At 34.4% G+C, this 12610-nt stretch overlaps 1 protein-coding gene across 2 annotated transcripts in view; it reads left to right on the forward strand.

Moving 5' to 3' along the window:
• LOC129004993 (protein real-time) overlaps positions 1-12610 on the forward strand; it is a 107853-nt gene that overhangs the window by 76741 nt on the left and 18502 nt on the right. For both annotated transcript variants that reach the window (XM_054433732.1, XM_054433742.1), the window contains 3 exons: positions 4380-4517; positions 8921-9041; positions 10128-10246. In XM_054433732.1, coding sequence (XP_054289707.1) covers positions 4380-4517; positions 8921-9041; positions 10128-10246 — 378 coding nt within the window. The remainder of the gene's footprint in view (positions 1-4379; positions 4518-8920; positions 9042-10127; positions 10247-12610) is intronic.

A 12610-nucleotide genomic window follows, 5' to 3' on the forward strand; every position in this document is an offset into this window, starting at 1 on the left:
TTTGAACGTGCATTTCCCGTTGTGTATGAGAAGGGAAATCCCGTCTCAATCTCGTCTCGAAATTTTATGAGAAATAAAAAATCTCGTCTCGTCTCGTCTTGAACTAAAAATCCAATCTCGTCCATCCCTACACCCTATCAAACCAAGAGTATTTATTTCTATGTCGTTTATGCCGTATGTGTGGTGTATTCAAATTATCAACAAAGCTACTAAAGTGGATTTATTATATTTTCTTAACTGAAGTGTTTGACAATGGCATTCCACCAAACCACCTTGATAGGTACCATTAGGAACTGCTGACAGGTACTGTCAAACCTATTCTACTCAGAAGGTAAAGGTCAAATGGTCAATTAAATGTAAAGTTATGAGGTTGGAGAGAAATAAACTTTCTTTTAGCGTTTTAGCGAATTACCCATAGGGAATAATTTATTACCGTAGGTCTCATGTTACGACCTCGACGACCTGGGACCGATTTACTTTTTCCTTTTAAGTTCCCCAGAGGTAAAAAAAAAACACCATCGGTTCAAATTCATGTATCTATATGTTTATATGTGTCTGTTACCACGATAACTAGAGCAAAAATTATCCGATTTTGATGAAATTTGGTATAAACGTGTAAACTTACATTTATTTGATTTGTTCGAACAAGTTTGCAAACCAGCATGATCGGACTATGGATCGGAGTTCATGGGGGGTTTTATTGGGTAAAAATGGGGGTTTCCCATTTTTCACCCTAAAACATAACTTTGCAATTTCTTTCCAAACCATTTTGTAGAGCTCAAAAAACAATTAATTTGGTTTGATGAAGCGTTGTTGTACACCTTACAGTTACAGAAAAAATCCAAAAAAGTATAAATAAAAAATTATTATGTTATTCTTATGGAGAATAAATAAACTGCTTTCTTTAGCTTGCTTGTCTATGGACATATTTTAATGAAATTTGGAAAATCAATATTTCAATAAAACACACCTTATTTTCTTCCCTGTAGCAGCAAACCTAAGTACTTATTAAAATTAATAATATTGAAATAGGACATAAATCTAACAATTTTAAGGGAATAATGCAGTGGAATTTCAGCCAGGTTAATGGAAATTCTTTTAGTTTGCAGGTTTGCTGCGGCAGGGTTATTTATTCTGTCAATTTGTTAAGGGTCACTAGATCTATGGATAAAGATAAAATTACATAATTTTAGGGGTCTGCGGGTCCCCGATTTTTTCGGGTCGGGTCGGGCCAGCGGAAGGCCCGAGAGACCGGGTCGGGTCAGAGATTTTTTCGGGCCAAGATCGGGTCGGGCCAAAAAAAAAATTATTATTTTCAAAGTTATAATAAGTAATTTTCAAAGAAACACTCTTATATATATTATTACAGAGGAATTAAAACGTTAAAATTATAATTAAATATTAAGTTTGCTCACGTTTAAGAACAAAGACACAACAGAGCAAATGCCGTACTGTCACTAGCCAGAGCCAGTCGTCTACTGACAAAACAAAAGCCGTGACACAACAGTGCAAAGAAAACGAAGTCAAAAGAAAGACTATTTATCCAGAGGTACCAGTTTAATTATTTATTGTTTATTCCATACCTAGTTTAAAATATATTTTAGTATTTTACTTACATAATAAATTATAAACAAAAGAAATATCTGATATAGTGTACAGATCTGTATCTTGTTCTTTTATTTTCCTGTGTCCTTTTTGTCATTCAGTAACAAAACAAAACAACACTTCTGATCGTCTGGTTCGGCATTGTATGGTCACCATTTAATTTTTTTTTAAGTATCAAGTATCAGCAAGTCTACAAAGAGGTTAGGCCTAAATATTTTAAAATTTTATGAAAGTTTTTATCAGTAAAATTATTTTTTTCTTAAGTTAGATTGAGTTTCAAAAAAGATATTTCTAAGATCCAATACAATATTTACAAGACACAAACTACCATGAATTAATTTCTTTGGAAATTATCTGTAACAGTTTTATATTTTTGAATAAAGAAAATATATCTTTTTGTCTCTACTTCCTTGTTTTGTTACTTGCATTTTGTCAGCAATTGGAACAATCGGGTGGTGTAATAGGGGTGGGGGAGGGGGAGGGTCTATGACCTTGAGTGTCCCCGGGCCTGGCTCTGGTTGTGTAAGAGGGGCGGGGAGGGGAGGGGGAGGGTCTGTAACCTTGAGTGTCCCCGGGCCTGGCTGTGAGAGTGGTTCATGGTTTTTTGTTTACATTCTACTACCCTTCCCCCTTCCTTCCGAGAAAAAGACCCTACAGTTTCAAAAACATCGACTTACAGTATAAAAACATTGAGTTGTGTTGCTAATTAGGACACTATAATGTCTCTGCTGTCTGCTTATGTTGCCAAATTAGCATTTAACTTTCTTTTCTCTTGATTTAATATAATTTTCTATATATTAAGAGTTCCTTTTCAGGTACCTAATAATTGTGATATTGTTTGACTTGAGTTTATGGATTTTTAATTCTTTTCATTTATTAGCTAAAATCAGTTGTTTTAGGATTTTAATCTCTTGCAATACCGTAGGTCTTTAACTGTGTATGACATGATATATGCAATTTTTACAGTCTTTACTATAACTAACTAAACTATACCATAAACAATGTATGTGTGTTATTTACTGTTTTAGAGTTTTTAAAGTGAATTAGTTTACTCACAATCTTTTCTTCAATGAGTTCTCCACTTGTCATGTTGCTTAGTCTATTACTATTTTAGGCCCTATAAAAAATAATTCCTATGTAAAGCTGTAGGCCTAGTAATGCCAATAATAAATAATTCTTTATTTATGATGATGTAACTAATAATGCTATTGTAAGTGTGAGGTTTTTATACTTAGGAGGTTAGGAGGCAGGGAATGAATGATTCATATTGCATGGTGGAAACATAGAATTTTTATTTTATTCTTGCTTGCAGTCTTTAAGCCAGTCCACAGGCCCTAAACTTGAGATAAGGTTAATTGATTTGTTTATGATCCTTTTATATTAAGTTCCATTACAAACTTGTTGTAATATAGCTGTTTAGATATTTCAACAGTTATGAAAATGGGAAAGAATGGCTTGATAAAAAAAAATATTTTCTTCTTTCTTGCAGTTGAGGCAACTCCTAAGCTGTAAATAAGTTATGAACATGAAATAATATACATAAATACAATCGTTTTTCATATGTTATTTTTAAGTAATATTATAAACACAGATAGGAGTTAAAAAAAGAAAAAAATCTGGTAGTTAATAATTTTTGGCCCGACCCGATTTTGGCCCGAAACCCGAGGACCAAAATTATCGGCCCGACCCGACCCGACCCGAACCAAAAAAGTCTGACCCGCAGACCCCTACATAATTTGTTCTAACCTCCTATGCAAACAGGGACGATACTGCACTACGGCCGTTTCAGAGATAATTCCATCTTCAGGTGCGTAATGGAACACTAAACTATAGTATTTTTGTTACGTTTAACTCAAAAAGCCTTCATTTGCATTGTGTCAGGAGTTAAATAAATACTAAACAAACCATTTGGCGGTCCTCAGTTTTTAAGGATGAACACCAAACCTCATGATTTTATCACACATGCTCTAAATGTGTTATGTATTAACGTATGTCCGTCCTGTTTTTTATGTTCAATATTTTTTTAACCCCTGGCACAATGCAAATAAAGACTACCACTACACACCTGAAGATGGAGTTATTTCTGAAATGGCCGTAGTGCAGTATCGCCCCTGATTGCGTAGACGGTAAGAACAAAATATATTTTTATATTTTCACGCAATCTGCCACACTCAAGAATTATGATAAAGATAATTTACATTTGGTTTACACCTCATATTATTAACATCTTTTAAAAGTGACAATTTTTTCTGCATTAAGACAACAATACACAGTTATTACACAGAGTGAGAGGTCGTCCAATCTCTACCTGGTGTCTGTTGGTAGACCTGGAGGGTCTAAACAATACATCACTGATATGCTTGTTACAGACACTGCATGTATGTGAGGAAGGCCTCAAGTTGACTGATGAGGCCACCAGAGTTAGAGGTCGTCCAATCTCTACCTGGTGTCTGTTGGTAGACCTGGAGGGTCTAAACAATACATCACTGATATGCTTGTTACAGACACTGCATGTATGTGAGGAAGGCCTCAAGTTGACTGATGAGGCCACCAGAGTTAGAGGTCGTCCAATCTCTACCTGGTGTCTGTTGGTAGACCTGGAGGGTCTAAACAATACATCACTGATATGCTTGTTACAGACACTGCATGTATGTGAGGAAGGCCTCAAGTTGACTGATGAGGCCACCAGAGTTAGAGGTCGTCCAATCTCTACCTGGTGTCTGTTGGTAGACCTGGAGGGTCTAAACAATACATCACTGATATGCTTGTTACAGACACTGCATGTATGTGAGGAAGGCCTCAAGTTGACTGATGAGGCCACCAGAGTGAGAGGTCGTCCAATCTCTACCTGGTGTCTGTTGGTAGACCTGGAGGGTCTCAACATGAGGCATCTCTGGCGACCAGGCATCAGGGTGAGTAAATACATCATGACATCTGCCGCAACTGTAAACAATTCCTACTTTAGGTAACAAGCCCAACCCCTGGATTCATGTTAACCTGTCCACGACTATAGCTTCTCCTGCAATCACGGGGAAATTGTTTTTTACTGCACAATCTTTGCAGACTCTTTCTTCAATTGCAATAACGTCGTGAGGAAGCTTGACTCAAAGATCGTAAATGAAACCCGAGCCGAGCTTGGTCCAAACTAGGGTTGGACGGGTCCCGGAATTTTGGGAAAAAAATATTCCTGATTTTCGGGATGGGATTACTTTTGATTCAGGAATTTTTTGGGAAATTTATACTGGGCTACAGTGAAATGTGTTTTAATTTTAAATTAAGTGTTTAATGTGGAATTTTATTTCAAGATAATAGGCCTACTATGTTTTTGTTTGATATTGTCAGTCTGTCAGAAACTAGTGACTTGATCATTTTTATAAATGTACTGAGTGAAGAGGGTAGCCCTAGTACCCATAACCTTCAAACTTAAGACAGATGAAGTGCTTATCCAAGTGATTATTTTAAAATACCTAATTGCATATTGATGTTTTTAACTTATAACACAATATGTAGGCCTAGTTTGATATTAGTTTTCTGTTTTATAAATACATTTATTTTTATAAATTCTGTTTCTTATTTGAATTGAAATTATTCTTAAAGTTACCTTATTAAGTTAGTTAGTTAGGTTGATTGTCATGTTAGTGAAGAGGAATTAAAGGCAAGAAAAAATAAAACACACAATAACAAGTGATGTGTAGGCCTAAATAATTTAATGCTGCAGCCAACAAGTAGTCTAGGCCAATTTTTTTATTAGGCCTAAGGTAAGAGGTACTAATAATTAGTAACCATATAACTTATAAAATTTGGTATAAGTATTTAAACTACCTATTTAGGCCTAGGCAGGGTTTAGGCTAGGATGAAATTTGTTTCATCAAAATGAGCAAACTCTCTGCAAAGACAAAAAACTAAGTTAACTGTAGAAAAAATATTATTCAATAGGCCTAACTTAAGCATTTAAAACAAAAAATTCCAGTAGGCTAATATTACATTTGTTAGAACATAACATCTTTCAATTTTATTTGTAGAAAATTTGCCGTAGGCTTAGCCTGCAAAACAATGTAAACTTAGCATTTTTAAGTTGTGAATAGCAAGATGCTAAAAATACTACCGCAGCTTAAACCCTGGGCCTAGGCCTACTTAACGCGCAACTACTCGACTCGATACTCGAGTTTTTACTCAAATACTCGACTCGACTCGAATTGAAAAATCACTACTCAGCCACCCCTATAGATTAGTGCCACAAATGGTAAAAATTAATTTTGTTTGTCTTTTTTGGTAACTAAAATACTCAAGATTTTCTTTTTATGCACAGGAAAAAATCCTGTCCCGTCTCAAAAATTGGGAAGGAAATAAAAATCCCGTCCTGTCCCGTCCCGAACTAAAAATTCAATGCCATCCATCCCTAGTCCAAACTGATATCTCTAAACAACCATTAGCCTGGCCAGCCTCTAAAACTTTAAGGACCCGCAGTTTCCTAGTTGTAACGCCTCTAAACCTGTAGGCTTAACTGATTGCTTTTTTCACAGGGGGGGAGGTTAAGGGTATTAGTCTACTCCCAGCTACTTCGGCCTGTTGGCCTAATGTAGTACCCTTCAAATCAGTCTGACAATCCTAGGGTTCTGGCATAGCCTAGGAGCTGTGAGACGCCCAGTTTCCTCATCTCTGTAGGTTCTAAATGCAGCCTTCCCAGAGATGTAAACCTGTTTTGGGCCAGACAATCTAGCCATAAGTGCTCAGAGGTTTCCATCCTTTGTAAGCCAAAATTCTGTAAAATAGTCTTACTTTTTCAAATAAGTCCTCAACTGCTCACCATCTGCAGTAAGTTATATACATTAGGGGTCTGCGGTGCACCGAAAAAGTCGGTACGGTACGGTACAAGCTTAATTACCGTCATCGGTTCGGTACAGCATTTTACACGGTACAAATTCGGTTCGGTACAGCCTATTATAATAATAAATTACTTTCAGTTTACTATCGTAGTCAACGGCAGTTGGTTCCAAGCACATAAAAGTCTTATCAGTTGTTTGTTTACGATCTTCATAATTTATTACTAGCGTGATGATGCAATAAAAAACCCATTAGCAGTCCCAAATCCATTAACATTTTATCACGACAATAATTGTTGTATTGAAGTAACTGTTGAGTTTTATCACTTTTATTTCTTTACGACTTTCCCCAATTCTGTTTTATCATAAAAATAATAGTTTTATGATGACTGTTAAATGTTATCTCTAACTTAATCAGTATTTTCGTGAATATTGAATTTGCCGCTGGCCATTGCCTACTGCCATAAAACTGTTTATGGCTACATATTAAACTTGTAACTAATCTACAATCTTATTTTATAAATTAAATATTTGTTATGGATATTTTATCTTTCTATTGACGACCATGGATATATACAAACTTTTGTCGTGATTTTGATTTTAACATCAAAACACAATATTGCACAATCGTGATATTTTAGGCCATTGACCTTTATTATGCATCCGGTATTGCTGTTTAAGAAGAGAAGCACGTTGATAAATTATAAATTGATATTCCCGTAGTTAAAAAGAATTATTTTATAAACCTATAAAACAAAATCATAAAATCTTACATAAAGATAACAATAACGGAAATTGTAAAAAGGGTATAAAGATAACAACGTCAATCTTTATCTTTGTTCTTCTATTTCTTGGGTTTCCCTTCATCACGCATTCAACAAGTTGCCATGGTTACTAATCACCCATGTCGTTATCAGCTTTTGTGACATAGCGCACAGCAGGGGGTAAAACTTGACGAAAATCGGTTAATTTTTACCTATTATTTAATTACCAATGAATGTACGGTACTACTTTATTAGTATTTGGTATTGTATTAATAATCGGTCCAAATGGCAGATTTTTGTCAAATTTTACACCAAATTTATTGAAATTTCAACAATTATTACCAAATATTTGTATTCATTTAAAAGATTGATTTATGGTATTGGGTTCCCCACTGAGTGCAGCCGAGCGGCACTAATGAGGGTCACTAATGAGGGTCGGACCTTCTTGGGGGTGAACTATAGACGGCTTATCAGACCCTCCCCTCCCCTCCCCCGTGGTCTGGAGAAAGCTTGTAAACAAACTATTGCACAAGCGCGCGTGACTTGACATTGGGCAGCTTCAATTATAATTTTGTCAAATGAACTGTGATGTTTCAAAATCAAAAACAATAATTTGGGACCATACTGCTTAACAATAATGGACTGCAATTATTGTTGAACATACAATCCATTTTTAACAAACTAAGATTATACGATTCAAATACAATTATAAAAATTATTTTGGTATTTTACTTGGGGTAATGAAGTTATGTAGGCTAGTGTAATTCTCGGTTCATCAAGGTTCTACTGAATTATGTTTGGCAGTGAATAAGTGTAGAATGCAATTTATAAATTTAGGGATACACACCTTTTACACAGTTATAAAGTCTAATTGCCCAACATCAAATCTTACTCTGTGATAATCCAAATTTTAGTTTCAGAAAAAAACTTTGCAAGAATTGTATCCATCTTATAACTTAACTAGTTTTGAAGCTGATAAAAAAAAATGGTCTTTGCCATTACTTCATCATAACCTCCAGTTTTTCATTGTCATCTGCTGTGAACAGCTGGCAAAACTACACTGTCTTCTACTGAATGCTTTTATATGTTTAAAAAAAAAAACAAAAAAAAAAACAACTAGACATTGTGTTGTTTGGAAATAATTTACCAGTTTTGTGAAATTATCTTGTCAATAAATGTTTCAAACATGTTTATTCATAAAAACTCTTATCCTATTTTTAAACTACTTTATCATGGCTATTCAAAGTATCTCAGAGTAAAAAAAGTAAAGCCTTAATCTCAACTGTGATTTTTCTTGACACAATCCTCGTAGTAGTAAAAGGTTTTGTTTTAATAATATGTGGTACAGTAATTGTTGTTAGAAAACCATGAATGTAGGATCTGGATACTATCCATTTTCATAGTAATGTCTATGTATTAAAGTTAAAAATAATGGTTTAGATACAGTTCTGAGAAGAAAACCGCAAAAATACGGGTAGCCACGTACCGTACCGATTTTGTACCGAGAACCGAGGTACAAAATATTGTACCGTACCGAACCGTACCGACCTTAAATTTTCTGTACCGCAGACCCCTAATATACATATATCTGCAGTGACATACAGTCTTGTCCCATGTCCAACACCTAAAAATGACAGTGCACACAAAGTGTATTAAGAAAAATGTAATAAAAATTTTCAGTCGCTATGAGTGTAAATTGCTGATAATTATTTGTCATTTTGTTGTCAGGCTCTACTGAGGATCATAGAGATCGTGGAGGCCAACTACCCAGAGACTCTAGGCCGTGTTCTGATCACTAGAGCTCCCAGGGTCTTCCCCATCTTGTGGACGTTGGTCAGCACGTTCATAGGTACGGCTACAACAACTAACGTCCCCCGTCACTGTATGGTGGTGACTTCACAGATAATACTACCCTTCATTATAGGCTACTGATGTCAGTGGCGGATCTAGAACAGTCACAAGGAGGGGGGGCGAACCGAGGGTTGTGGGGGGTTTGGGGGTACCCCCCCGAAAAATGTATGTAAACTAAGTCTCCAAAATGGCAGTTTTATACCATTTCTTTGTCCAAAGTTAGTGTGACAAATTATTTTAAGCAATGTGTATTCACTACTGTATTACATGCAGTAAAAAATACATATATGTAAGCCCGAGGGGGGGTCGGTCGCCCCCTTCGCCCCCCCTCTGGATCCGCCACTGACTGATCTGTTCAGTGAAATACCGTCCCCCGTCACTGTATGGTGATGACTTCACAGATAATACTACCCTCATAAGTTTTAGTACCAGGGGACCGAGCATTGCTTGTGATGCTTAATTTGTTTGATATGTTAAATAAACAGAGTCCTACATATCTGCAATATCCATGATATTAAAAAAAATACAAATTAAAACTGTATGACGTTGCTATACATTTACTGAATGTTGATGGCAATAAATGGATTTGATTTGATTGGAATAAAGTTTAAAATATGTAATAAAACAAATGATACAAATAAAATTTTTCATGCTCACGTATTGGTGCTATTTGCTCAACCTAGTCATTTCAAGTCATTGAAAAACGAAGGCCTAAGTAAACTTGAATTACCTACACGTAAAAAAGAAATACCAACAATAAAAAGTTTGCATTTAATAATAGTACTTTACAGTATTGCCATTTTTTAAATTTGAGCCATTGTATAAGACTTTATGTTATAATAACTTAGTTAATCTTATATTTAATAGTTTATTTGCCTATATTTGACATGGGGTTTCCTTTACCAGTTAATTGACTTAGCCATTGGTCACATCTTACAGTTTTGTGCTAGGCCTAAGAAAATGTTGTTTTTGAAATCATTGTGCGCAAACGTTACTGATATTATAGTAGATTTTTGCTTTTGTAAACGATTAACATAATCATAAATAACTGGCTAAACAGTTTTTCAGTGAAGTCAATTTTCAGATGACACAACTCGCAGCAAGTTCCTGTTTTATGGAGGTAATGACTACCAGGGTCCTGGGGGACTCAGTAACTACATTCCGGAGGAAAACATTCCAGAATTCCTGGGAGGACAGTGCAAGGTAAATGTCAGCTGCTTCATATAGCATGCTCTACATTGTATTTGGTGTATCCCTTGAAACTGTATTGTGTGTATTCAACTAAATTTACAGATTATTGTGCCAGTAACAATTTACATAAAAACAACACACCTACTTAAAAAAAAACTTTCGGATCTGGTTTTTGATGTGTTGTTATTGATACATATTTTTACTGGAAACGTTAATTTTAGTGGACACCAGGTACTTAGGAATTATACTATGGATTATTCTTGAACAATTACTCTCATAAATCTCACACCAAAGGGAAGAGCCCCTACATGTGCCAAACTATTTTACTTAATCCATAAATTAAATTCATAGTATAAAATTAAAACCTTGTATTAATGTTGAATATCAACTGACTATTTATTCAAGGTTAAGAGTGTGAGTGAGTGTGAGCAATATACAATTGTAAATATAAAATAACAACACTAAGGTTAAATAGAGGTGTCAAGCTCAAACTTTTTGAGTCAAGTGGGGTCTCAGAGTAAATAGCTTTATTCAAGATTTGAAAAAAAGTTTTTAGACAAATATTTACAAGGATGTTTTAATGAAGAGAAAAAAAGTAACCCACATAAATATATAAATCCTTATATATAATACGTGAAGGTGATTTCTACAAAACACTAATCCTCCGTCAATAATGGAAGGATTTTTACAAACGATGTGTCAAATTAAGTATTTTTTTGTGTAGACACCCCCTTTCACCAATTCCTGTAATACAAGTTCTCGGGCTTTGCCCCACAGGCCATCAAAATCCCAATGCATTTCTCATAAAGAAAATTTACTAACCCAGCTGTTATGCTTCGTTCTGCTATTTAATTAAATTTGTTTATATGAAGACTAGCTGTTGTACCCGTGCTTTGCAACGGGAAGAGGACACAAAAAAGAAACATTTTTATCTTTACATCTGTTGCATATAATAAAGTTACACATCCACCAATGCTTTTAGAAACAAAATTCAACTTTTATGGCCTTAATAGAAACGTTTAAGTTATCATTTTTAAATCTGGTAAGTAGTGGATACCACCATTTTGGGCTTGATTAATTTTAAATCTTGTGTGGGCTGATATGAGAAAAACTTACCATATCTTCGAATAAAACTTTCACATACATGATTTACCTTCATCTCCCTTTGTTGCATACCTTTTTTCTTTGTTTTTGAAATTTTAAATTTCTATTTTGAAGTTGCAAAAACACTAATTTTTTAATTTAAATGAACATTTTTTAAATTTCACTCTTTTTCATATTATACAGGGTGTCCATAAAAAACGTTTCAGGACTTTGGGAAATGAATCCCCATACTAAAAGGAAGAAAAAAGTTTATGGGAAGGTATGTCCGAAAATCCATATTTACGCAGATATCCGCCATTTTGTTTTTTATACAAAAATATTTTTATCTGTGAAGTTTTTTATTCGATGATTATAAAACTTGGTAAACATGTTACCATACACAAGACCTATAATAGAAAAAATAATAAAGTTGTTCCGATTGTAAATTTCAAAATGGCGGCCGTTTGAATTTTTCTAACTTAAATAACTCGAAAACGGCTAATTCTATGAAAAAATGTCAAGAGTACTTTTTTTTAGCATTTTTAATTTCCTATCAAACGATACCAAGATCAAAAAGATCGGACAAAAGATAACTGAAATATACCGGTTTTTGTGTAAAAATAAGGCAAAGTTAGTCGGGGAACCCTTAATTTTTGCCTTATTTTTACACAAAACCGGTATATTTCAGTTATCTTTTGTCCGATCTTTTTGATCTTGGTATCGTTTGATAGGAAATTAAAAATGCTAAAAAAAAGTACTCTTGACATTTTTTCATAGAATTAGCCGTTTTCGAGTTATTTAAGTTAGAAAAATTCAAACGGCCGCCATTTTGAAATTTACAATCGGAACAACTTTATTATTTTTTCTATTATAGGTCTTGTGTATGGTAACATGTTTACCAAGTTTTATAATCATCGAATAAAAAACTTCACAGATAAAAATACTTTTGTATAAAAAACAAAATGGCGGATATCTGCGTAAATATGGATTTTCGGACATACCTTCCCATAAACTTTTTTCTTCCTTTTAGTATGGGGATTCATTTCCCAAAGTCCTGAAACGTTTTTTATGGACACCCTGTATAACAAATCCTTCCATCTTCAGTTTCTTCACTCACAATAAATCATTAGCAAAACAAAGTCAGCTGTTATAATCTTTAGAAATATTATTGTGCCTTATCAATAGTCTTTTGAAATATTAAAAAAACTATATCTGTACTATAAAAAATGTTAAACAAATAATTTTAGTATTAACGACAGCAGACAAAACTAATATGATTGTCAAAGCATCAAG

This window comes from Macrosteles quadrilineatus, unplaced genomic scaffold (assembly GCF_028750875.1).
Source record: "Macrosteles quadrilineatus isolate MER2022 unplaced genomic scaffold, UCM_ALF_1.0 Scaffold_1__1_contigs__length_201487025, whole genome shotgun sequence".
NCBI lineage: Eukaryota > Metazoa > Arthropoda > Insecta > Hemiptera > Cicadellidae > Macrosteles > Macrosteles quadrilineatus.